The sequence below is a fragment of the Pseudoliparis swirei genome, chromosome 23, assembly GCF_029220125.1.
Source record: "Pseudoliparis swirei isolate HS2019 ecotype Mariana Trench chromosome 23, NWPU_hadal_v1, whole genome shotgun sequence".
NCBI classification, from domain to species: domain Eukaryota; kingdom Metazoa; phylum Chordata; class Actinopteri; order Perciformes; family Liparidae; genus Pseudoliparis; species Pseudoliparis swirei.
The window spans coordinates 6479357-6506662 of record NC_079410.1 but is presented as its reverse complement, the minus strand read 5'-3'; the positions used below and the strand labels follow the sequence as shown (position 1 = coordinate 6506662).

General features: G+C 44.5%; 1 protein-coding gene across 3 annotated transcripts; it reads left to right on the top strand.

Annotated features, from left to right (window-relative positions):
- Positions 1-27306, top strand: rhbdf1a (rhomboid 5 homolog 1a (Drosophila)). 3 transcript variants are annotated; one of them, XM_056408065.1, is made up of 19 exons: positions 4-387; positions 17021-17165; positions 17276-17415; positions 18195-18302; positions 19574-19787; positions 20117-20323; positions 20894-21016; positions 21135-21298; positions 21856-22107; positions 22208-22319; positions 22427-22501; positions 22619-22780; positions 22897-22997; positions 23080-23143; positions 23966-24060; positions 24184-24259; positions 24630-24730; positions 25945-26098; positions 26301-27306. In XM_056408065.1, the coding sequence occupies exons 2-19, from the start codon at positions 17049-17051 to the stop codon at positions 26718-26720; spliced, it is 2685 nt and encodes an 894-aa protein (XP_056264040.1). In that variant the 5' UTR covers positions 4-387; positions 17021-17048; the 3' UTR covers positions 26721-27306. The 3 variants fall into 3 exon arrangements, with proteins under 3 accessions (XP_056264042.1, XP_056264040.1, XP_056264041.1); XM_056408067.1 differs by lacking the exon at positions 25945-26098 and having other exon boundaries at positions 1-387; XM_056408066.1 differs by lacking the exon at positions 18195-18302.

Sequence of the window (27306 nt, the reverse complement as noted above, 5' to 3'; positions counted from 1 at the left end):
AACCGGCGGAAGAAAACTTACCCCCGGGTGGATTCATGGAGCAGTGTGGGAATGCTGTGTCCGTAGGTTGGGAAGCAGAGATCGGGACGTGCAGCGACACTCCGGTACACCGCCGCCTCCCCGGACCGCCGCTGCCGGTGTGATCGAGAGTGACCTGATTTAATACCGCGGCACACCGGAACATCTGCTGGATTTTTTTTTTTTTGGAGGGGGGGGGGGGGGAAAGAAGCGTGTTTATTCCTGCGCCCCCCCTCTTCAGGATGATGTGACACATCATATCATCTGCTGCCCGGGGGAAAACATTATAATCTGTGTAACCGGATCTTTTAATTTAATTTTTTATTTCTGCTTCACTGCTGGGGATCATCTGAGCTGGTTGTTATAAGGGTAAGTTATGCCATTATTATATGAATGTCTTCTGTGGGCGCTCGTGAAGGCAGGCGGGCAGCCGGAGGAAGCTTCTCACGCGCCGTGATCGAGGAGGATACTCGAGCTTATAGTAGTCGACTGACTGCCTGGTCCATTGGTCAAAATGGGAAAAGTTCCTATACAGTCTGGATATAGGAAGCAGATGGACATTTACGTGACAGGATGTCATTTAGGTGGCTTATGGGGGAGTTTTCAGAGTTAAAATACGCTCATTAAAGTGCTCGTATAGTATAATTGGGTCTAGAGGGCCCATTCATCTTTACATTGAAATACTCTAGACATTCAACACATGTATCAGTGGAATGAATGAGGTTTGAGCCTCATGTCCACAAATGATCCACAAGCTGAGAAGCTACATTACTCCCCCCCCCCCCCCCCCCCTAATTGTACTCAAACTCCGCCAACATTGGAGAGAGATACTTTTCATTAGGACCTCGCTGTGTGAAGATGGGCAACATGTTCTCATGTGGCCGGAGATGTCTGGGCCTCATTGTAACTTTATACAAGAAAAATGTACCTAAATGTTGTTGACTCTTCATGCTTCACATCATGCATAAGTCACACCATGACCTCACTCATTCTTGTGATCTTGCTCCTCCTCCTCCTACCTCCTTCTCCATGCTCCTCTTTAACCTTCATTACCACCATCATCTCCATCAAAGGCCATCGTGAATGTCAATGCATGGTTCTGTGCATGCTATGGCAGCACCATACATTTGATACGTACAGATGTTGCATCATTCGTGATGAACACGGAGTGTGTCATCTCACTCGTTCCCCTTTGAACCTGAACGCATCATTTTCTTCCCTTATAGAGCTTTGTTTTCTTCCGAACTTCGGCTTTTTCGTGAGGCAGTAACGCACGGTGACTCAAAGTGACTCACAAAAGGGCCCAAATTCCACACAATCATTCGCATGGAGGGAGGTCACCTAAATGTCTAGATTTGACTCGTCCGAGTTCGAGAGCTCCAGGACGGCTCGCATACGGCTGCAAACTTGTTGACATCTGAAAGGTTACGCGCTTCAATGCCCTCCAATACCTGGCCAGACTGACGTGAAACCACAGACGTGCTGTATTAGAAACTGCTGAGTTATTTTGGCAGGCAGGACATAGGAGCACATGGCCTGGTTTGTGTGCCTAGTGTTCCTGAAACCTTATCACATGGAGGGAGGGAGGGGTGGGGGGGGAATCATGGCTGTGGGTGATGTAATCACACCAATAAAGCAAGGGCTCTGATGTGTGATAGTGGCAGTAGTGCTTATCCTCTGAATCTGCTCCAACTGGACTCCAGTGTGAGTGTGTGTGTGTGTGTGTGTGTGTGTGTGTGTGTGTGATACTTGGCTGTGAGCAGCTCCGCCGGGGCAGGTGGACCATCCAGGCTGGCCTGTGTTGACTGGCTGGTATGTGGGTTTTTCAGGAGGCTGCCGAGGGGCCCACGCTGTAGTCATGCCTGCATGACTCACGGCGCGGTATCCGTATCTGTCCGTCGGGCCGAGTGCTCCGTCCCGTACAACTGCTTCAAAGCGTCGCCTTCGGGGAGAGCCGCGGCGCGTGATTTCTACGCTCGGCGCTCGTGTCGTCAACCTTCGGCCCGTGGCCGTTCTTCAACAGATCCATCTCGCGGCACTAGCGCCGTGGGTCTGGTCCCAATCACTTCAAGATGATGCATCGACAAGCAGGACACAGTTATTTTAGCCAATAATAAGCTCCCTTTCCAGATTTGATGCCGATGTGTTGATCGGATGACGTCGTCTTCGGCAAATAGATTTCCTGGAAGAAGCCATCTCAAATCTGCCTGTTCCCAAAAACCTGAGTGTGCTCCCTGTGATTGTTGGTGGTTTTTTTTCCATCTCTGGACAGGCCTCCTCTGAGTTCATGGCTAAATGAGCGCCAGCGGGCTGAACAGTCCCATGTGTACAGAGCGCGTGCTTCTCGAAGGAACCTCGGGCTGTTTCTCCACACATCTGTATCGCAAGTCCAAAGTTTGGTCACTTGAGAATCCTGTTAGCCTACAGGCGACCTGGACATTAGCATAGCCTTATATATAGCCTTCTGTTTGAAGTATGTCTCTATCTGTTATATGTATTGAGCACGTGTCCACTATATTGATGTATACCCTATAGAATAATCTGATTATTCTTGCAGGCTTTTCATTTAATTGACCCGATTCAATGTTTAATGTCGGTGTTCTAACAAAAGATTTTAATAGCTGGGGTCATATTGACCTCAAGGGTAAAATATGTTAGTAAATATAAATTAAATAGTGCTGTAAAAGAGATTCTGAGCATTTTTATTGCCTCTCCGCATAGCAACGTCTGAGTTGCAGCTCACAGCTAACGCGCTAAAATGCTAAGAGTGCAAACATCAACGTCAAACAGCAAAAGTGCTGACGGAGTCTGTCGTAACAATGTTATCAGCTATAACCACCATATGAAAGGGTTACCACTTGGGTACGCTCACAATACTGCTCAGGTAGACGTTACTCCACTCTATACATATAAATATATTGTTTGTTGCTATATTAATGCTGGAAATCTTAATATTGCACCATGAAGCATTTCACATGTTGATGTTCTGTTGAATCCTGACACGACGCTAATTTCCCTTTTTAGATTTCCCCGAAGCAGCTTCTATAATCCACACTTTATTATAATATAACTTTTTCTATATCTGCTTATTTTGGTATCCCAACGTCTTACTTCTTACTTTGAGGAAATATATCAAAACATAAACTTTGACCCATATTTTATAATTCTATTAAAAAATTCAGCTCAAGATATTTAGTCACTTTGGACACTTTTGAGTACTTGACTTGAAATTCAAATACATTCCCGAGGGTTTTATACAGCGCTTCCATTCCAGTCCACTTGTCCTCAACCTTCTCCCTGTGGCTGTAGAAGTGTATTAGAGATGAATTGCATATTTCTTTGAGCCGTGTGTGTCATGTGTCTGACATCACGGTCAACTTTGTGTGATAACTGCCACAGTGAAGATCGTCTCCTGAGTCTATTTGTGAATGTGGGGCACGGCAGCAGTATCTGGAGAGGTCAAACATGTCAACCAACTTGTTCTGCTACATTGCAGACAATACGCACGCTTTTTCTGCTAAATATATTGCAACTGTTCCTTTAACTGAGCCCAAACTGACATCAGCTTAAAAATCACGTCGGGTATGTTTTAACAGGGTTGATGGTGAGAGAGCCCACGGCCAGTGTTTGATCTAATTATAGCTCGTACCTCTTTAACTTTGATGTGGGTACGGTTTTGATTATGTTGTCAGAAGCAGGATGCGTGTCAAATAATGTGGTATTTGTGGGGGAAAAACAAAAATAGTGTTGTGTCTCTAGAGTCTGGCATGCATACACAATAAGGAATGTTGGCGTGGGGAAAAAACAATACATATATCGGCGCTGGTGCTTTTGTTTTAATGATACAGGAAGTGTGGTGTGTGTGTGTGCTGCTCGTACACATCGTCATCATCCTATGGCTGCTTGTTTGTTTGTCTTCCTCCCCTGTTGACGTCTCAGTTGTGTGACTCAAAGGCGTTGCGTTCAACTGTTCCCATCCGATGACATCTTTGGTGGTTGCGACATGAGTCAGTTGTGATGTAACGCTATAATGCAGCGCGGATATTTCAGGTCTATACCTCGGAGCCTCCGTCTGCCGGCATGCCACCCTCAGCCAGACACATGAACCAGCATTCACAGAATTGAATAAAAAAATCTTTGATTTACAGGTTTTTAGTGAAAAAGTGCATTTGTGCCTAAATTGAAAAATACAGGTTACTATGAATTGTTCAGTCATTTAGTTGAGGCTGAAGCGGAGATGAAAACATCTAATTTAGGGGCTGTAGTTACAGGGTGTCCTTGTTCCCGTAGCTTCTGTTCTCACTGACACAATGACTGAGGCTGGTTAACCTCAGGACAACGCTCATTTTCAGGGCTGTGGGAATTCTTTTCTGCGGAAAGCTGACGCTGATAGACAAACAGCAATGGTTCCTTGAACTTTGATCTTCTTCAAGCGTGAAGAGGCCTCTGTGGGCGTAGCCGCAGATAAACCTATAAATCTTACTTTGCCCGTTGCCTCGAGACAGGAATATATATTTATATGTCAGGTATTTTGCAAATGGGCTGTCTCACCTGGGTGAAGTGCCTTGACATAGGGTTTTGTTTTAAAGCTCACTCAAGCTTTATTAACAGTGTTATTACTTGATGGTTCAACTAGTAAAACAGTCTGTGCAGTATCCTTGTTCAAAATGCACTTATTTTGTACACATGACTGTTATTATAACTTTGTTTTTTAACTGTCCATTGGAGAGGGGCTGTCCTGCATAAACAACTACCTATTGAGACAAGGGCAGGTTATGCAAGAGGGGGATATGCACCAGGAATGCTTAAAAATCTGGTAACCCAAAAGTTGTTGGTATATTGTCATTAAGAAATAATTAAATCGAAAACTGGGTTACAACTTGTAAGAATAAATAGTTAGCCAGACCAGAACTTAACAATCAAAAATACAAAAATAAAATGTAGCTTTGTGTGTGTGTGTGTGTGTGTGTGTGTTGCCATCTTCATTGGAGACATGGCTTTTATGACAGCACAGTGTTGTTTACTTCTTCTCAGACCATTGTCCGGCCTGGAGGACCAACTCAAGGAACACCCTGACTGATACAGTGTGCCAGGACTGTTACAGCAGTGATGAGGGTGCAGTTTTAAATAGGATACCCCCCCCCCCCCACCCCACCTCAGATTGTTGGCACAGTGGGCCGTCATGCCCAGAGGCCGTCTGAATCCTCGCTGTGTACCAGACTGCTAAACTCAAGTTGACTGCTCCCCCAATAGAGCTGCACACACACACACACAGTTATATCTGGACCGTTTCAACCGTCCCACCAACATCACATACCAAACTCACTCCAGCAGCTTTCCCAGAAATGAGGGTGTGTTTTGGATTCCTCTGTGACTTTTCTTTTACTCGCTTTTTTTTTTCATGAAGAGGTGGATCTGAAGTCGGTTTGATTGCTCTTTTCTATTAAATGAAGTCGAAAGCATCACAGTGTTGAGATACAGGGTGCCGAGGGATCACTAAAGCATGCCCGAGGTGCATACTCCTTGAATCTCATTTTATTATTCAGTCGTCGTTTTATTTATACAAATAGATGCACTGTGCTCAGTGTTTGTCAGTCGGACGGATTGACGACGGGCCGGGTGCCGTTGGCATATTTAAACATGTACCTAACTCTCAACTTTCCATTTTTACTGCCTCTGCTTCTCTTCACACCCGTGCCAACTTTCCTCTTCCATTTGCCAGTTGACGGCGCTCGCAATGTGCCAGAGAAAATGATGTAAAGCCTTTTCCTTTACGGTGCCCAGTTGATCCCGCCCGGTTTTAGTGAAGGCACCACGCTGGAAGCCTAATATGTCGTCGAGCATATTCTCTCAGAACTCGGCGGAAACAAATGTGAAGATTTATGCAAATCGAAAGTAATTTAATCCTGGAGACTGTCAGAGTTTATCCTCCCACTCAGGGAGAAGAAGTTTATTTTTTCGTTTCACTTCTCTTAATTTGTCTGAATTAGACATTCTGTCTCCTCAGTCCTCGCCCAATGTCACATTTCCTCATCATGTGTCGCTGCTGCGTGACAACATTTGCTCGTTGTGAAACCAAGAGCAGACTAAGGAAGCATCGACAAGCGTCTGGATGTGACACTTACCCGTGGGGGGAAAACCTGAATTTATTTCCACAAAATGGAGTCTGTGTGTTTTCTTAAGTTAAATCAGGATTGCGCAGGCCTCCCCCGTCACTGGTGTGACCGTCCCAGAGGACCTGGCCCGAGCCTTCCCAGTTTTCCTGTGCTTTTGTCGGGACTTTTCCACTCATCTCTTGGCCCAGCTGCTTTCTTCCTCCTTCCTCCCTGATCCCAGCTCGGAGACCCTGGCCTCACCACTTGGTGTTCCCTTGGGATCCCCCTCACTTCCTCAAAGTAGTCTTTATCAGAGTCTGGGGAACCTCTAAAAGAAGTGTAATTACACCGACCCCGTGAGACGGAAAATATTCAATTGTGTCGGGGAAAAAACAGATTATATTTTACTTTAAAAAATACTTTAGCTGCTCATATTAATTGCAACTGCAGTGGCCATTTGTCCAAATAAATCAAATAAAACTATAAATCAAATTGCCACTGACGCAACGTGGGTTTTGGAGTTGACGCAGCCAAAAGAAAGTAATGTCCGTTTCCGTAATGTCATTATTCTTATGATTTCTTTATTAAACAAACAAAAAGAAGAAAGAAAATGCTGACACTGCCTTCCGTGTGCTGGTAAAAAACCAGAGGCCACTCCGGTGCATGCTGGTCCTGAAGCTACACACACCTTCATATAACCACAGGTGCCCAGTGTTACCCAATCAGTGAACCTAAAACTAAATATATTTAGACAACAATGACAATAAACTAAACTAAACTAAAACTATCATAAGAAAAAAGCTATAACATCCATCGAAACAAGCAGTAAATAATCAATATTACTTTACAATAAAACTAAATACAAAAGTCAAAATAAATAGCTCCAACAGTAACCGTTCTGAATTCAGTGCTATTCAAGTGTAACACGTGGATCTGTGAATGTTCGTTATCACCTGGAAGTTTTTTCTGTGAACCGTCTTTTGAGAACTATTTATAGAAATGTCACTGCTATGAAGAATGATTCTCATTGGCTTTGACGCCCCAAATCTCTCTTCACGTTCACCTGACTCATCGCTCCACAATGTACGCTGTTCACGCTTCTGTGCGCAGCCTCGGCCAGAAATGCAATGTGACCCACATTTGTGTGCGACCACAGTGACTCACCGTCAGACCCATGAGGGTTTCTCATGTAGGTCTAAAGCAAATGTCGAGCTCAGTGCCTGTGAAGTAAATTGTATTTCTTTTTTGAGAGGAAGGGATGTTGTGGTTTCTGGGATTGATGTGTGTGCTCTTCCCACATCCAGCGCTGGGAACTAGAGCACATAGCGTAGTTGCACTTTCCCGTCGGTCAAACTATTTCATCTGCTATAAGTCATTCCCAATCACATCCACGTTGTGCGTGTTATTCATTTGAATGATGGCTCTCTCCATCTTCTGATTTTCTTTCATCCACATATTTGCCCGTGTATCAGATGAAAGAGATTCAAAGATGGGAGCATTATTATAATAAGTTGTTGTGTGGAACAAAATTGGTTTCCCCTCCCTCCAATCCAGAGGAGAAACCGAAAAGACTGAATCGGTCTCTTGCTGGTGCCTCTGCAAAAATGAAATAAAATCCCTCTACCTGTGACAGATTAAAGTTTATACCATCATCCAAATAGAAAATACGTCTCTATGTGACATAAAATGTGTATGCTTCTGGCACCAACAACCTCAATTGATATTCTCTGTCCTTGACTGTGGAGTCTACACAGCTACACACACACACACACACACACACACACTCAGAGACACACACACACTCACCCGCCCACATGTGGACATATATTCACAACCTGCAGTGGTGAAAATCAATGCAGTCAATCATTTGTACTCTGGGCTTTAACAGGTCTGCAGGCCTGAGGCGTGTGTTTGATATGATTTATGTTGATAGTAAAACATTTTAATATTCTCGTGTGAGATTGAAATAAGTAAAGATACTTTTGTGTTATTACACTTGCATGTCGGTTTTTATCCCACATCTTTAATAAGGATTTTCCTTCTCACTTGATACAGATTCACTTTAGTGTGCCGAGAGTTTGAGACATTGGCAGCGATCGTGGACATGTTCAGTTGTCTTTGACCAATTGTGAAGAAAAAAAGTCTAGTTTATTGCTAATTAATACATTTGATCTCAAAAAGTTACATTTTGATCCTCAAATCCCGAAAAAAGAAGTTTATTTTCATATCATTTGATTCTAGGTGTGTTTTGGAAAATTAAATTAGACATTTTCTTGGCCTCTATAGACCCTTAACTATATATTTAAAGCTTCATTTTCTATTATACTGGTACAATGTCATACAAATTCAGTTGAACCAATCATTCATGATGACTTTTGGAAACCCCTTTAAGTGCCTTTGAGTTGACTTTGTAGCACTATGTGTCATGAAGGATCAGCCTCCCTTCTCTCCTCTGCTTGAATCCATGCCAATAAGGCTGATTCCCATTGTGCGGGTGACACAGGCCACACTTCATCTGCTTCTCCAATAAATATGTCTACTTCAATATCTCACCACACTGAGAACTCTCTGCGGTAGGCCGCAGTGGGCGGGCCTTCGGACTCATAAGAGGCCTATTATCTTCTGCGTACAGTGACGACGCTTCACCGTGGCCATGGGATGTGTGCGTGTGTGTGTGTGTTTTACATATGCAGTGCGGATGTGTTCCTGTGCATGTGAGCAAGTGTATGTTGTTTCCGTGGTTGTGTTGACCGGACACGCGTAATGCTCCCGGTCTGCAGTGTGTTTCCTGCCATCGGTTTGCACGTCTTTCTCTCCCCCCCCCCCCTCTGTTCTACACTTCCTTCCTTCCAGCGCTCCTTTCTCCGATGCTGGTGGTCTTCCGCAAAGGATGTGAGATGACAGAGCTGAGCTTTTTTTATCCCGTGATCGATTGAGAGCGCAGAGATGAACCTGAGCAGTTGGAGTAGCATTTCCCTGTGTGCCATCTCATCCCCGTCACCGCGGATGCAGCTTTTTGTCGATTAACCGTACGCTCGCAAATACGGCGTCTCTGCTAGACCGGAATGAGAGTTTAACTTCATTATCTCAGCTGGAAAAAATGTCTCAGCACACCATTTCCATTGGTGGATGAATAAAAACTTCAGGCTTCTTTTTTTTTGCTTTTCTCGACGCCGATCAGGCTGCTCAATGACCCTTGTTCAGCCCATTCCACACGAGGCCATACAATGCAGCCTTTTGTAGGCTTGATTCAGGCTGATATCATGCTGGAAACTATTTAGACGGAGATCACATGTTGTTAGGGCGCACTGTTTCTGAGATTCTCCTCTTACTCACTTAAAGAGAGAATGTCAAACCTCCCAAAGACAATGAGGGGATTGTTTGTACTCTCAGGACACTTTGAGGAGCGCCGCAAGAAGGACGGCTCACTCTCCTTTGTCGTCTCAAGCATCTTCCCTTCGCAAGAGACACGATGTGAAACCAGGGCAGATCAATGTGTGAGAAATCACCTTGTCGGTTATTGATCCCCTGATTATGTCTTTGACATTTACATCTTTGCTTCATTAGAAGATGGTAATGTTGATCTGGTCTGACAGCCCTCGTCTAATATGGATAGTCAACATGTTGGAGAATAGCATCGAGATTTATGAGTCTGGATGCCATTTTATGTATTAATGTAATTACTATCATTAATTTCTTGTGATATGCAACGACATCTTAGCCGAATCTAATTTCATCCCTCTCAACCTTTTGCGTAGAATAAATAATGACAGATTTGTTTTGTGGGTTCATAACAGTGTCCACATTTTTATTTGGACACTGTCGTTGTTGCAGTTTTCCGTTCCCCTCTGAGATGAGACGAGAGTGTCACAGTGCTGTTGAATTTCATTCACTGTCCACAGCTCAATGTGGAGTTGTGCGGTAGGTTTCTGGGGCTGCTGGATGTTCCCACCCTGTTGGAGGCAGCAGTACAGCTGGAGATAAAAAGTAAGTCGAAGATAAACTCTGACGGTAAACAAAGAGGTTTCGGGTTTGGCAGCTGGAGCTCCAGCCGAGAAAACGACCCGCTTATCAACCGCGTTATCCCGAAGCAGTGAAGGCCGCTTCACTGTGGGCTGATTTCACAGGGTGTCGCCTGATTTCACTCAAGTGGTCATGGAATATTCACACAGCTCCCTTGTTATCGCATTAAACCGTATTTAGCCGCCGCGGCCCGTGAGCTACATGTTTCCCACAGCGAGGGAGTCGTACTGGACCGCTTCTCCCTCAAGATCAGACACACAACCACGGCTCTGGACTGAGACACGACACAGATTTACTAAGTGAGCCTAATTCTTTCCACTGAAGTGAAGACGGACGTGTTTGGGAGCTCGACGCGGCAACAATCCACAGAACGGAGATGCTGCAACTATGAGGGCTGTGAGCAGCCGCTCCAATAGCAAATACGCAGTAAATAATTCACCTGCAGGACTACTTATGACTAAATAATTCAAGTGTTGAAACTTTATGCTAAGCAGAGCTGATATTTCGCTGATGTTCGTAAACACACAGAGATTAAAATAATTATATAAATGTGTTTCTTTGTGCTCCTTAACACACATCACCCGTCCTCCGTATTGATTTCCTGTGCAGGATATTGCTGCTCGTAGAACAGGCCGGCTGTTGTGCAGATAAAATAACCAAGTGCAATTTTCGAGGACCTGCATTCGCCCGGCAACATACACAAAGCTTTGTGGAGGAAGACGAGTAGAGGATGGTGAATACAGATATGTTCTGGTGCTGGTTATTTGTTGAGATTGAGATAAATGAATCCAGTTCTGTAAAACTGGTTTGATGTGAACATCTTGAGTGTTTTTTAAATTATTATTTTTTTTTACAGAAAACGGTCCGCTGCTTAGAGATCTGGAGCAGGATGTTTTTCATGTTGCTCTCCGCAGTTTCATCCAGACGCACATTTGCAGTTGAGCTCCAGAAATACACCGCATGCACACAGCAAGTGTTAAGAGGCCCATTTATACGTCCACGAGCTATTCATATCTCTGGCACTCGACCCTGTCATTTAGTAAACACTGTTATGACCGCGAGGGCAGCGGATCGCGGTACAAACCTGTCACGACGGACTGAAAACACAGAGAGGAAGAGGTTAAGTCTTCATTGTAAAATCACAGCGAGTGCTGAGAGCCTGAGCTAAAGATCCGTGGAAAACATGGGAAAAGGCACGAGCTGCTCCGCCCTCCTTGACTGTGTGTGTCTCAGCCACGCTGACCCTCAAACACCTACCTTGCAGCAGCAGCCCCGCCCGCCCGGCCTCCATAGCTGTGACATTTGATCTCGGGTCAGTTGCGAGGGATATTTCTGCTGTCTCTCTCTCTCTCTCTCTGTGTGTGTGTTTTTTATGTCGTAAGGTGGTTTGGTGTGACAGCCTGTCACATGTCACGAGGGTCAATTCAGATGACTGCAGATTTACTGGCGCTCAGTTTCACTTCACTCTCTCTGACCCACGGCTGTATTTTGCCACGTATTTTCTTCCCTCGCAAAAATGGGCAGGAGAGATAGAGAAAAGGGTTTGAACCTGGACTTTGGATAGTTCCATTTCATTTTTGTTCCCTGTTTTTCATAGTTGCCAGAAATTCGGAGCCACATCAGAGAAATGCTCTAATTGATCACGTTGTCGATGTAACTCTGTATTTAAATCTCATCTGGCACTAATGTCTCCTCTGCAGTATAACAAGTTTATTTTCGTGCCTGCTTCTGTTCTCCTCACCCAAATGAAATATCAGTAGCTTTGTAGTTGTGTCAGCTTCTTCGTTCAACCCTGGTCGGAAGCACAGTGAGCTATATAAAGATCAGAAGCATACTTCCGCAATTAATGCGCAGATGGGCTTCAGATGGCAGTCGGCCTGACACGAGACACGCGTCCGTCGCGTTAAGCGTGAATTATTTATGCTTAGATTGTCTGTTGGGGTGAATTGCCAGATCTGTTGCTTCTTCATATTTATGTCCCGCATGCCTCCACCCATTCATCACAACGACTACGTGGTCACGAGTTTCTGCTCATCGTTATGAAATCCCCTTTCAGGGAACTACCGCTACTGTACATTAAAGTTGAATTCACAACAGTAGCTGCAGTAAGTGTGTCTGATCTAGATGGCGTTTCTTTGGGAGAAAATATCTTGTTTGCTTTGCATGTCTTCTTTTATGCAGAAGAGCGTTTGCCAATAATGTTTCTCGTTCTATTAGTGAGAGAACAACATAGGGAGAGCGACCGTCTGAATAGCCTTGTTTCCCTCCATTGTTTCCAGTGGCAAGCCTTGCCTCCTGCATGGAGTGAGACATCAGGAACAATGGATAGTAGGAGCATGTGTCGTGAATGACTAACTGTTCGAGCATGGGGGAAACTAAACATAACCTGTTTGTGCCGTTCGCTTTGCAGCAAGACGGCAAACTGGAATCTGGAATTGTCCCGACATCACTCGATATTAAAAAGCCTGCTATTATACGGGAAATTATTCAATAGAGATTTGAGCCAAACAAATTGACCTGCAGTGGAAAAAAGGAGGAGAAGCCACATGCAGGAAGAGGGAGAGCAGGAACGAAGGAGTGGGGCCAGGAAGCGCCGCACTTCTCAAGAACGAGGCATCCGGCCTTCTCACTCTCCAGATTAATGAGGTCATCCATCATGGCCACTCGGCAGCGATTCCTCCGACCTACTGTCCATGATGACTTTATGTTCTCCGTCGGGAGCGAGCGGGGGGCCTCTACTCGGCCGGCCTCCTGATGCTTCGTCGGCCTCGATGACACGGCTCAGACCCCCTCGGTGTGGCTGCAGCTCGCCTGCCTCCCGTAGAGGAGCGCAGAGCAGGAGGACGCACTCGGTACCCGGAAACCAGCCAGCTCCTGTCCGTAAGGAGTAGACGTCATGCGGTTTCCTCTTTCTGCCATTTCAGCTCGCTTCAGTGCAGACAGACATCTTCAGGAATGTGGGTATGGCATGCGCTGAGATTTTAAATGTCTCCAGATAGAGGATGTCAACGCATATCTCAGACATGTTTAATGCATGCGTTATTCTTCGATCACGTACGATGCGGTAGATCCATGTGTACGTTTGAGAGATCAGATGTGCTCTGAGTCCTTCATTTCTCTTTGATAGTGAGTATCGCGGCTGAATATTTTAAACAAGGCAACTGTAGATTAGATGACTGATTCAATAAAAAAAAAGAGTCCATGGCCAGATTACTATTTTTATTTATGATGAATGTGAAACAGGAGGGCAATGCTTTCTCGCAAGCCTCGACACATATTTGAAGCGGGAGAGCAGTCGGAGAAATCTGGTCATGCTGTGCACAATGAACAAGCACAAATACACAGTAAACTGTAGCACGGCCCCCACCCTCACTTAGCTTCTTCTTCTTTTTTTTTGTGTGTGTGTGTTCAAGGTGGCACTTAAGAGCTCCATCCACTGAGCACATCTTCTGTTTGTCTTTAAGCTGCAAGCCTCACCTGTGGCAGCTGTTGTCACAAACCCGGGACGTCTCCGTGCACGACTGGAGACCATCACCGAGTGATTATATGAAACGATGGCATGAAAAACATCTTTTGGGGCTTGTGGTTTGTACACAGGAGGTATGACAATACATTGCAGCTCCCCAGGTGGAAAAGGAGAGTGCTGGTTATGCCTGTCAACCCCGGTTATTATGGGCTGCTGGACGTCACCGCACCTGGAGACACGTCCTCTGAGTGTTGTCCTCCTGTCTGTTTTCCCTGAAGAAGAAGACGAAGAAAATGCCTTTTTAGAAGCAATGTCAGCCACCGTAATGAAAAACAATCCACGCAGGGTTGTCGTGTGCCTTGTAATTGTGTAGGAAGTGTTAGTTTCTCACAAGGAGCTAAACGACGGCAGGAAGCCAATCCCGTGAGGCGCGGAGCAAAGTTCTGGGTGTGGGTGTTTTCTCCCTCTTTCAGATGTGAATCGTGAAGTAAAAACAAATCCTTTTGAGAAACTTAGATTTTAATCATTGTGGGTTTTTAGAGAATGCGGGGCCAGAAATAATCAGCGCCGGGAATGTAAACACTGGCGGGAACTATTACACGCTCTGAATTGTTGCCATACGACATCCCAACCAGAAAAAAGAAAATCACCTCGAGGGTATAAGATAAGACATCGGTGAGCATTCACCGAGCAGACGACCAGGTTGGATGAATCCAAGAAGGATATTTCGGTCTCAGTGAGACGGAACCTTACAACTCTGTGTCTTTCACCGTCAAACTTGACCATGAACAGATAACACGCTCAAGGGAAGGCTAATCCTCCAGTCTGGATAATTGCCAAACGCACATTTTAATCAACCCTCATCCCCCCCTAAGGATATTTCTCCTTCTGAAGGACTTTCTGCCGATGAAGACCCAGCGTTCTCCGACGGGCAGCGGCCTTGAGTCTTACCTTCTCTGTGCAGGGTTTTCTTATTGCCCGATGGACGAGATAACTGAGATTTTGAGTCCTCCCTCGCGGGGAGAAATGAGTGGCTGTCATAGCCACGCTTTGCATCTGAGCAGCGACTACGGCGACATGTTCGAGCCGGACTCCTAAACACGAGTCGCGGGCCCGTGCCAGCTCGGGTGCCATGTTGACTTTGGAGGAGGACGAGAGAGAAAGAGGGAAAATGGACTTCCACGGCACTTGGCGTACAGCAGCTATGTCACGGACGTTGGAGGTTTACCTTGGGCGATGACCAAATGCCATAACAATAGATGCCCAACTGGCATGATCAGAAAAGACGTTTTCGCTGCTGTGTGTGTGTGTGTGTGATACAGATGTTTAGTACTAAAGCTGTGAGATGTTTCACTCTCACTCCATCAACATAGTTTGCATAGTTTGTGTGTGTGTGTGGGTTTAAGTGTGTGGGTTTTAATCTGGCAAGCGAGTAGGCAGAAAGCAAAAATAAACTATCGAGCTGTAACAGCCTGTAAATCACTCACAGAGACCACATGCATGTAAGGACAAGAGGAATGGGAGACAGGAGACGGTAAAAAAAAAAAAGAAGGAGCGCATAAACAATGAGAGTCGTTCAGTTTTCTTCCACCCGCCACCCCCTCCTTCATTCTGAGGAGGCAGAACGGCATCAGCGCAGCATTCGGTGGCAAACTGGGCTCCGGCAGGAGGAACCAAATCTTAAGCAATCAAACAGTATTTAGCGAGGATGGAAAGGAGGTTCCTGCCGCGTCTGCTTTCACTTCAGTCCCGGTCTTTCTTCAGCGTGCCACCGTGAAGCCGAAGCCCCCTCCCGTCACCGCTCTGCTCCATATCAGGAGCCCCACTGGTCAAGCTTATGGAGAAAGTAATTACATGTTGGGCGTCCTCGCCAGGGGCGAGAGAGAGAGAGAGAGAGGGGGCTGTTGTGCACAAGTGGAGACACTGGGTTTGCGGTTGTGATTCTTCTCAGATTACTTTGCTCTCTTTCTTTAGGGATACAAAGAAAAAAAGGAGTAGAGCGATGCAGAAGGTGTCCAAAATAATTTACTTTTCACTCCGTTTACTGGTCCTCGCCCACCTTTCATCACTCCGTTTGCCACAGGCTCAGCCGGCTCGAGTCCAGTCTGCTTTGCTAATCTGGTATCACAGTCCAGACAATGTCACTGGAGGTCACAGGATATTCAATGTAAAATCCTAATACGCCTTAACCTTCCAGACTGACAGTACATAAAAGATGAAACCTCTTTAAAAAAGCTTACGCTGCAGTTTTTTAAAATAAACATCTAGTTTTCCTGCCTCTTGTAGAACACTCAACAACGTCATTGTGGTAGAAATGTCAACGTATGATATAATACGAGTGGATGGAGAGATTTCTGTCAGCAAGAGCGAGGGCATGTTTAAATATGAACACGTTGGTGGTGACCCCTGCTGCCCTCAGCCTGAGGTGCTCCGCCCCTCTCTGCTGAGATCCACTGACAACACTTCCCATCATCACTTGGGCTAAAACAGAAGCCTGTGGTGCGTTGCAATGTCAATGGGAAGCAGATGTGGTCACTAAGAGCAGAGCTGACTCTGTAACAAGAGAATTGAAGATGTGACGAGCTCAAAGCTCAAAGCTCAGAACTCCGAGCCCCTGGTGCGACGTGAAGGCATATGTGACGATGACATCTTGTGAAACAAAACTCATTCGAGGACGGGGAAAGCAGTTCTTCAAATTAATTTGGTTTTTACAGCTCCGTAGCTGAGGAGACGCCCCTCTTTCGCAAGTTTACACATTCGTGCTTTGCGATAAAAAGCGTCCCTTATTCTCAGCATTATATTTGACGAAACTTCTCCTTTCTGCTGAGTGGAAGATGTCTGAAATCGACACATATGCGGGATAATGCTTGATGATTTAAAGAGTAAATGATGCCTGTGGACTGAGGTAAATGAGCAGTTTTCTGTGGGAATTTAGGAAATGACAGGAAATGAAGCAGCAGGCCTAGAGAGGTGAGGTTAGATGGCGGGACAATAAAACGAGGGCCTGGTGATAACAAGGCTGCAGCTACAGGCACGCTGTCGGAGGGAGGGAGGTTGACTGTGCACCTCCTTTGGTTCACAGGCCTCCTTGTGGTAATGCACATATAGTCATTAGTCAAGATGTCTGCTGGATGGAGAGTTTAACTACTAACAGGGATTTTATTTGATTTTAAGACTGCAAACGTTACCCAGTCTAAACTACAATTTTAAAAAAATTTTTTTATTGCTATGCTGTTTTGGGGTATAACACATTTATGTGGACGCCCATGTTTGAATCAAATAAAGGTCCTCAGCACCCTCTTGTGAAACAATGATGCAGCACAATATCTTTATGAACGCAAACGGCACCTTTGCATTGTGATTATGTGTCGTTACGTGCGTTTCATTGAAGAATAACATCGTCTTCTCCTCCGTGCAGCTGGCAGGCCTCGGGTGGGACAGAGAACATGGCTGAACCACGGCGGGAGAGCACCAGCAGCCTGCAGAGGAAAAAGCCTCCCTGGCTCCGGCTGGACATTCCCACGGCTCAGATGTCTCTGGACGAGCCTCCCACCTTTGTTCAGGTGTTCTTTCTCGCTGAATCCCCTTTTTTAGTATTTTTTTGTATCGCCTTTTGTCATTTTCTGTCATGACTTGCGTTCACACTTTCTCTCGTGCATCCTCTCCTGTATAGCCGATGAAGAGGCAGGGCTTCCTGCGCAGCATCAGCATGCCGGTGGAGACCTCTCACCTCCAGTCCCCACCCCGTGACCTCTTCGACACCCGGCGGCCGGTCTTACAACGCCAGTCCTCCATCACTCAGACCATAAAGAGGTAAACGCAGCGAGCAGTACACTGGATGTATTGATTAACGTCTGGATATAAGTGGGTTGGGGCATGCTTCAAGATTAGAAAAATATTTCTCATTCTTTTCTTGTCGCGACCACCCGAATAATAATGATAATGTTTGCGTCCCCTGGTTTAGATTGACTAGTTTGGATTAAATTAAATTTAAATTAAATTAATTTTGGTGCATTTGGTGACTTTCTTTCTCCCCAACATGCTGGAAACCCATGTGCAGGCACACTTTAACTTTTTTTCAAAATCTATTCTTAGTCAAATTATATCACTGGCGATGTAATGTTAAAAAACTATTACTCATATTTTCAATATGTTTTTTTTTTTTTTTCAACACAAACATCTGGTAACTCCCCCGAAATGTTCTCGCGACCCTCTTGGGGGGTTCCGACACCCTGGATTATAAAAATAAGAGCTAGCATATTCCACAGCGTGCAATATAAGCAGCACATAGCGGAGGATGTTAGCAGCCTGCATTTTAAAAAAAACTTTCTATTTAACTACAGTATTTCTGCTCTCCTTCCATTTTTCCAATTTGCATGCCTGTTTCATCCACTTGCCTAGTAATAACCTTCCTAATGTTCTACTTCCAATGAAAACCAAGTCCTATAGCGTATATAGTCCTCTCTGCTTTGCTCTCTCCGCATGACGTCTACAGCGCTGTCCTGCGGCACCTTTCCTTCTCACTGCCTGTTGTTGTCTTTTCTCTTTCCTTCTCCTTCCCTTTGGTCCCTTCTCGCTCTGCCTGGTCACAGCAGCAGAAGGGTGCACTTTGAGCGGATTAACACGGTTCCCATTAAGGGGCAGCGGGCTGCTCGCCGCAGCGTCAGGAAGCACCATTCGCTCTCCAGAACCCTGCTAAGGTACGGCAGGAAGTCCCTCACCAGACCGTAGAGGTGTTGGGGTCGGTGGGGCGTGCTCACAGAGTATAGTGCCTGTATGTTTACTGCACAATCATAATCCTGACATGAAAGTTTTAAAATGTCGACTTTTTATTCCCTTCACACCTCACAAGATTCCCAATAATTGGTGTTTCTCACTCAGTCACCAGCTGTTGCAGCTGTGCGTCATACATGTGTCTTTTTTTTTTTAATGGGTCGTAAGAGGACCTGAAACCAAAAGCTGTTACGGATTCCCCCTTTTTATTCAGAGTTGCAGGAATGACACAGCCGAGTAGTCAGAGGGGCGAACAGACAGCATGCATCGCACATGAAGTCGTTGCTTCCGGAGACAAAAGACTTCTTTGCTGGACACTGATTAGATAAGCATGCAGAGCTAAATAAGTATGTTCAAACATACGCATACGAATCAAGGTTAGCGAGGTTATGTCCACCGCTGCATGTCTTAGAATACAAGCTGTGCAATCATGTTGTGAGAGCAGAGGACCAGAAAACCAGCTCACTGCGTTCACTGAGGGAAGGAGTGAGAAATAGACTTTAAACCAAACTTCGCTGAACATTCACTCTGCAGCTGCTAATTAGCTTTGCCTGAACTTTCCTTTGAAGAGTGTTTCCACTTCCACTTCCTGCCCTCGGGCTGCAGTCACATTGTTTGCTCTGGTACTTATTAGGCTTCAACTCCAGCAACGTGATTGCATGTGTCTTCATCAACTGTTGGTGGAACGGGACACAATTAGAATCTCCGAGAATCCCCTGATTTCTCTTAATTGGATTTGCTGTCTGCTCGAGGTCAATTAAAATTAGAAAAAAAAATCATTATTTGGATACTATTTGGAGCATTTTTCCAGTATATCTCTCTCTTGCTCACTCTTTCTTTGAAAATGTAGACTTTGTGACTCATGCAGTGTGTGTGTGTGTGTGTGTGTACCTATCTTTCCCAGTGTGTCTGGACAAAAACATTGCCCAGGCATGTTCCCTCTACTGTGTAATATTACTTGGCTATCTGGCAATTTTCTTCCATCCCAGGAAGTGCAGTCTTATCAGTCCCGTGCATGTTTAGTGATCCATTCCTCCGCATACGCGGCTTTAAAGAGGGTCGTCAATGAGGGCTCTTCTTCTTACGCCTCAAGTTTCACCACGCCAGATACCATTTCATCTCTTTCCGCGAGAAGTGAAGCATGTGTGCTGCCAGTTTGGTCGATCGAGAGCTGAAGGTTGAGTGTCTGTGGCGTTAGGGGAACGGCGGACTGGTTCGGGGTCAGTAAGGACGGCGATGCCACCCAGAAATGGCAGAGGAAGAGCCTCCGCCACTGCAGCCTGCGCTACGGAAAGCTGAAGCCGCAGGTGCTCCGAGAGATGGACCTGCCCAGCCAGGACAACATCTCCTTAACCAGCACGGAGACCCCGCCTCCTCTCTATGTCCCCTCCTCGCAGTATGGCATGCAAAAGGTAAAGAAATACATGGGTTGCTTTGATAAATGCTGTTTTTGTTTGAATCCATATCCTCTTCATGAAAATACATCATGCAGATGTCCTTTAACCTGCAGAAATAAACAACTTGAGGCTTGTGTTTTTGTATCTATATCAACGGGGATCTCAACTTGGCACTCAGGTGCATCCTGACCAAATATTCCTCTTACTTTGAGCCTGCCTCTTATTTTAAATTCAACTTATTTACAGCATTTGTTGAATGTCCGAGGTAGAATATGTCTCTCTGTTTTGATAATGCACTGTGCATCTCTTTCTAACGGCCCTTCGCTGAACCCGTTGGTCTCCAGATCGTGGACCCGTTGGCACGAGGACGAGCCTTCCGTATGGTGGAGGAGGTGGATGGCTACAGCGTGCCTCAGACCCCCATCACCCCCGGCGCTGCTTCGCTTTGTTCCTTCTCGAGCTCGCGCTCGGGTTTCAACCGGCTGCCTCGTCGACGGAAGAGGGAGTCTGTTGCAAAGATGAGCTTCAGGGCCGCGGCAGCGCTGGTCAAGGTGAACGAGGGGGATGAATACTTTATTTTTAAAAAAAATATATATATTTTATTAGTGTTCAGAATCTCACATACACATATTGAAATTTTTCAGATTCTTTGTATAAAGAGAAGTAAAAAACAAAACAAAAAACACACATGCAAATAAAGAAACAAAAACAATACCATAGTAACAAAACTATAAATAAATAAAGCAGGGAGATATCATTTTCTATAGAGTAAAGAAATACAGTCAGGCCATTTATCTGTGACATAGTTGCACCACTTTTGCCAGTGCTTAAGAAATGTTTCCGTTCTTTGATTAACATGGGCTGTGATCTGCTCCATTCTGTAGATCTCTGTTACAATGTCTCTCCATGATGTAATTGTAGGACACTCTGGTAATAACCATTTTCTGGTAATAGACGGGATGAATACTTTCATATATATATGACAAATAAACAGGAGAATACGTGTACCAACACACTGCACATGTTCCTTTCTCTATTGGTGCGGTACTACTTTGTAACTGTCTGTGATGGAAAGATTCAAGCTGTTAGTGAACATTATTGTGTGTGCGTTTCTCACTCAGGGACGCTCGATACGGGAGAGCACGCTGAAACGGGCCCAAAGACGCAGCTTCACCCCCGCCAGCTTCATGGAGGAGGACATGTTGGACTTTCCCGATGAACTGGACACATCTTTCTTTGCCAGGGTCGGTCAGGAAACACAACAATGTTCCTGTGTTGCTGTTACTGTGGAACCATGTTTATTTTCATAATAACTCTCATTTTTATTAACCCAGCGTTCTCTTTCCCCAATGTTATTTCCAGGATGTTCTGATGCAGGAGGAGTTGTCTACGTACGCAGACGAGGTGTTTGAGTCGCAGTCTGAGGCGGCCATGAAAGAGGCGGAGCCAAGCAGCAAGAACGATGAGATGGAGCTGACGGGCAGCGCCCTCGATAAGATGGAGCTGGAGAGGAGTCATCTCATGCTGTAAGCAAAATAACGATTCAAGATTTACATCTTACTGGAAAAAAGTTTACGGGCGTGAGATTTGCCCAAATGGGAAGCCAACAGTAGTTGTACATTATAAAGTGATTTGGTTTCAAAGAACGATTGTTGTTTTCTGGCATTTGTATTTTTGGTACAATTTAGTATATTGTACGATTTCTGTACACACACAAAATATATATATATATATCATATATATAATAAAAATATATATTCATAAACATATATATAAAACAATAATTATATATAATTGTTATATATACATATATATATATATTTATATTTCATATATATATTATATTTTTATAATGTGTTTTAATGTATTTATATTTTTATATATATGTATATGTATATAGATATAAAAATATAAAAATATATTTATATATATATATATATACAGTATATATAAACACACAACAAATAATACCTTTTTTTCAGCTCTACTGATAACCAATCTGACAAAAACATGTAATTATTGATCTGTTTGATGATGTAGCCAGATGATGAAGAAGTGTTGTCTCCTGTGTTGACTCTTCCAGACCTCTGGAGCGAGGGTGGCGCAAAGCCAAAGAAGGAACACCAGGACCACCGAAGGTGCCCTTGCGGCAGGAGGTGGTGAGCGTCACCGGGCAGCGGCGTGGCCAGCGCATCGTTGTGCCTGTCAAGAAGCTTTTTGCCCGAGAGAAGAGGCCTTATGGACTGGGCATGGTAGGGAAGCTCACCAACCGCACCTACCGCAAGCGCATTGACAGCTACGTCAAGAGGCAGATAGAGGACATGGATGACCACAGGTACTGCACCTCCTCCTATCTGACCAATAGTGTTTTCTCTCTGATATGATGAGAGCTGCCGTTCTTCTTTTTTTAAATGCATGAACTCTATCTCCTCCAGGCCTTTTTTTACATACTGGATCACAGTTGTCCATTTGCTCATCACTATCTTGGCTGTATGCATCTACGGTATTGCACCAGTGGGCTTTTCCCAGCACGAGACAGTTGATTCTGTGAGTAACGGCTCAGTGGCGATGACTTGTTCAACATATTTTCATCTCACCGCGACCACTTTCATGTCGATTGTGCTCTTTTGTGATTCGTGTTTCTTCTGACACAGGTTTTAAGAAACAAAGGTGTGTATGAAAATGTCAAGTTTGTACAGCAGGAGAACTTTTGGATTGGGCCGGGTTCGGTGAGCACTCTTCTTCTGATAGAACATCAAGAACACAAGCAATAATCACCAGTAAACGTCCTGAAATAAATACTATATTTGTGTTGTTTTTCTTCCCTTTTGTCTACGCTTTTCTAGGAAGCTCTTATCCACCTGGGGGCCAAATTCTCTCCGTGCATGCGGCAGGACAAACAGGTGCACGACCTCATCAGGGACAAGAGAGCCATCGAACGCAACTCCGCCTGCTGCGTGCGTAACGATCGCTCCGGCTGCATCCAAAACTCAGAGGAGGAGTGCTCGGTCTGTCGACAAAGCCCAGTTCTTATTTGTCTTCCATGACCTTTAAAAAAAAAATGGCACGACAGACAAACACCGTGGGAAGTTCTCACCTCCTTCTTTTGTGGCTTTCTTTCTAGAGTACTTTGGCCGTGTGGGTAAAGTGGCCGAGGCATTCCAGCACTCCCCAGAAACTTGGTAAAGACAGACAGTATGGCTCTGTGTGTCATCAGGATCCCAGGTGAGAGACACTTGGAGCTCTTTCCTTGCACAGTGTACATGAGGCCGGCGGGTAAACATAACGTGTGTGTGTCTCGTTACAGGACATGTCTCGAGCCTGCCTCAGTAACACCTCATGAATGGCCTGATGATATCAGCAAGTGGCCTGTAAGTGCAGTAAAGTTATGTCCGGTATATATATATATATGCATAAAGATTATAGATGAAGTTGTCTTAAAAGTTAATGCTGATCACTCGAATGTGATCTTAAATGTGTCACCTCTGAGAAGGGCTTGAATCATTTTGGAGTGCTGTAACTGGAACAATATCACTGTAAAGTAATACAAATTAATAAAGTTATAAAAAATAATTAAGTAATAAAAGAAGGAAAAAAAGTTATACAAACTCATAACAAATTTTGAAGTAATTAAAATGTACAAAAAGTACAAAAGTAACAAAAAACTAATTGAAAGTACAAACGTTTTTTAAAAGTAATATAAAGTACAAAAGTAATCAAAAAGTACCAAAGTAATGAAAGTACAAAAGAAATCAAAACGTACGAAAGTAATAAAAAGTACAAAAGTAAAAAATGATAAAAAGTAATTAAAAAGTTTTAAAAAGTTAAAAAGTAATACAAATTTAAAAAAGGAATAAAAAGTAATTAAAAATGTTCAAAAAGTTCAAAAGTAATACAAATTAATAAAGCAATTAAAAGTTTAAAAGTATTACAGTAGCGAGGTTCATTCTTAACCACTATGAAAAACAAATACAGTGACTAACCAGGTAATTTAGTTGGTATGAGTCTGCGTTAATCTTGCTGCATCTGGTCAGTAATTATATTATATTTGCTCTTGTAAGTCTTCTATCATAATCATAGAATACCTCTGTATCTATCAAAAAAACACACACAAGTCGAGGGCTTGCAGCATGATCACATTTTGGCACTGATGTTACACAAAAGTAAAATAAATACTGCTTTTGGCTTTTTAGATTTGTACTCGGTACAACACAGGGAACCACACCAACCTGCCTCATATCGACTGCACCATCACAGGCCGGCCGTGCTGCATCGGAACCAAAGGGAGGTGAGGAGAGCCGAGACCATGCTGTGATGGTCATGTGACTTCAACTGGTTGAAAACATGTTAAAAAAACCATGAATGCTTTACTATTTTATTAATTGCTGCCTTTTTTTTCTTCTTCTACAAGGTGTGAAATTACATCCCGGGAATATTGTGACTTCATGAACGGCTATTTTCATGAGGAGGCTACTCTCTGCTCTCAAGTAAGCGTTTCTCTCCTTATTATACACCAATGACACATTTTATTTGTTCATGGGGGTGAGGTATTTACAGAATGAGAGGCGCTGCAATATGTCTGCATTACCGTGCGGATCTTACTGCCTCCGCGACCCGACCCCGGATGGATGGATGGATGAAAGGATGGTTGGAGCTATTTAATGCAAGAAGAGCAAAACTTAATTTGAGCTGCATCTGTTGCTAATTTAGTCTGCTCTACTGTTTTATTTACTTCCGTAATACAAGTCTAATCAGGTCTTCATTTGTATGTTATTTGTGGTATTTGATTGTCTCATTAAAAAGTATTTGAATAACTGAGGGCCATCACTTAATGTGCCATGCTATGTCTGTCTTCAGGTGCACTGCATGGACGATGTGTGTGGACTGTTGCCTTTCCTCAACCCTGAGATCCCAGATCAGTTTTACAGGCTGTGGCTCTCACTCTTCCTCCATGCTGGGTGAGTCAGACGCCGTCAACAAGTCGTTTATCTTATTATAAGATCTGCATGAAAAAAAATAGACAAAAAGGAATATGGGGTGCATTTTATATTATTTATATTATTTATAGTTTTATTTAAATGGTTCTGTTTGAGGCGGCTTCAAACATGAATAGTATCAAAAAGAAAAACCCAATAGTGTAGATAAAAGTGCAATTTTACAAGTACGATCAGCCGAATGCATCAGAAACTAGAACGGGCACTCGGTAGAGCGCGTACCTTCGCATATCACAAGATTGGGCATTGAATTAAGAACATTTTGGCATTAGTTGCATGCCAATTGGTTAAAAATTGACCGTGCTATGGTAAAAAGAAGATTTTGACCTTTTCATGACCTTGACCTTTGACCCGATTGATTCCAAAATCTAATCACATGGTCCCCGGATAATAAACAATCATCCCACCAAATGTCATGCGATTCAAGAAGATTGTGACCTTTTCATGACCTTGACCTTTGACCCGATCGATCCCAAAATCTAATCAAATGGTCCCCGGATAATAACCAATCATCCCACCAAATTTCATGCGATTCGGTTTAATACTTTTTGTGTTATGCGAGTAACACGCATACAAATAAATAAATACACGGCGATCAAAACATAACCTTCCGCATTTTCAATGCGAAGGTAACCAGTCCACCTGGTCTCAGCCTGCTCTACTAGATGGACTTTATGTGTCGTGCACATCCAAGAAAATGTGCTGCAGCTGTCAGTCTCTCTTCTCTCTGTGGATTCATACTCACATCACGACAGAACAAATGTATAGAAACTGGACTTTGGTCAGATTTTAGTATTCACTTATACCTGGGTTGCTCTCATACATGCAAAGTACGTAATTGCAGTTATGCGCCGTGCATTTTAGACTGACTGCGCTCCGTTGCCGTAGTTCAGGCCTGTCAGCACAAAGAGCTGACCTCCCTGTTACGAGGAGCAGTTCTTCATCCTCACGCTGGCTGTTCTCTGTCTCCTGGGCAATTAAACAAAGTGCCCTCGCTCCACTAACTCATTAAGCTCCAAGGAGATAGAAACTGATTTTGTTGATGGGCAAAGTCATCCGTCTGCTGAGTGCTTTGCCTCGTCCACACCGAGAGGAATTATCTTCTCCCACACACACACTCACTGATGTCACATTGCACACATACTGTATGAGCACCGTGTCCATTTTCCTTCTCCCAGGATCCTTCACTGCCTGGTGTCGGTGGCTTTCCAGATGACCATCCTGAGGGACCTGGAGAAGCTGGCGGGCTGGCTGCGCATCTCAATCATTTACATTCTCAGTGGCATCACTGGCAACTTAGCTTCAGCCATCTTTTTGCCCTATAGAGCCGAGGTGATCACCGCTTTCACACCCCACACGATATCAGCGCGGGAACATCACAGTCAGAGATGTGGCATGTGTCAAGAGATTTCCCATTTAGAAACTCATCAGGTTTACTCAGAACATCCTATTGTGCTTTTAAATCACACAGTCGATGTTAGCGGCCATGCTTTTTGTCGGCTGATGCCCCCTTTCTCTGCTCTCTTTGTGCCAGGTTGGCCCGGCCGGCTCTCAGTTTGGCATCCTGGCCTGCCTGTTCGTGGAGTTGTTCCAGAGCTGGCAGATCCTCGCCCAGCCCTGGAGGGCCTTCACCAAGCTGCTCTGTGTGGTGCTCTTCCTCTTTGCCTTTGGCCTGTTGCCGTGGATCGACAATTTCGCCCACATCTGCGGCTTCATCTCCGGCTTCTTTCTGTCCTTCGCCATCTTGCCCTACATCAGTTTCGGCCGCATGGACTTGTACCGCAAACGCTGTCAGATCATCGTCTTCCTGCTGGTGTTCGTCGGGCTCTTCTCGGGCCTCGTGGTGCTCTTCTACGTCTACCCAATCAAGTGCGAGTGGTGCGAGCTGCTAACCTGCATCCCCTTCACGGACAAATTCTGCGAGAAGTACGACCTCAACGCTCACCTCCACTGAACAGGAAGGCGTCGGGTCAACGGATGTGGGCGGGCGGATGATGTCAGCCAGTCTGCCTCCACTCTGCCCCCCCCCCACAATGACGATGTACTTGTGTTTAGTTTTTTTACTCTGTTAGTATGAATACCTATGTCACTCATCTTAAGCACTTCCTTTAACCACCTCCCTGTTCACCGGCAGTCATTATCACTCCGTCACTGTCCAGTGGAACAAAAGTATGGCACTTCTGAACCTCATCCAAATTTCCCAGCTGCCCCTTTACATGTGGAGGAAGGCATGAAAGAAGCCAGCGCTGGTGCCGAGAGACATCCGCACTCCAGACATAGGTTTTTATTATTCGGGCAACCTCGTACAGAAGCAGGGACAGAAATCTCATATTGATACCGTTTGGTGCCTTGTTGATAAATGTACCAACTACTGCCATATTTCTTTTGTTACATTATACTGAGCACTCGAATGTTTTCTTTCATTTTGTCGATTGCTTCTCGAGAAGTGATATTTGTTTTGAACATGGTTGTGTTTTAGCTACCTGTCTACTCACATGTAACTGACAACAAACAGTAAAAGAAATCTATGGAAATGAAAA

Bases quoted from the DNA above. Each gene is read 5' to 3' on its own strand.
- rhbdf1a (XM_056408065.1), top strand. From the start codon at position 17,049: ATGGCTGAACCACGGCGGGAGAGCACCAGCAGCCTGCAGAGGAAAAAG. The intron at 21,299-21,855 runs GTAAGCAAAATA...TGACTCTTCCAG, and splicing joins GAGAGGAGTCATCTCATGCT to ACCTCTGGAGCGAGGGTGGC. The intron at 24,731-25,944 runs GTGAGTCAGACG...TCCTTCTCCCAG, and splicing joins TCACTCTTCCTCCATGCTGG to GATCCTTCACTGCCTGGTGT.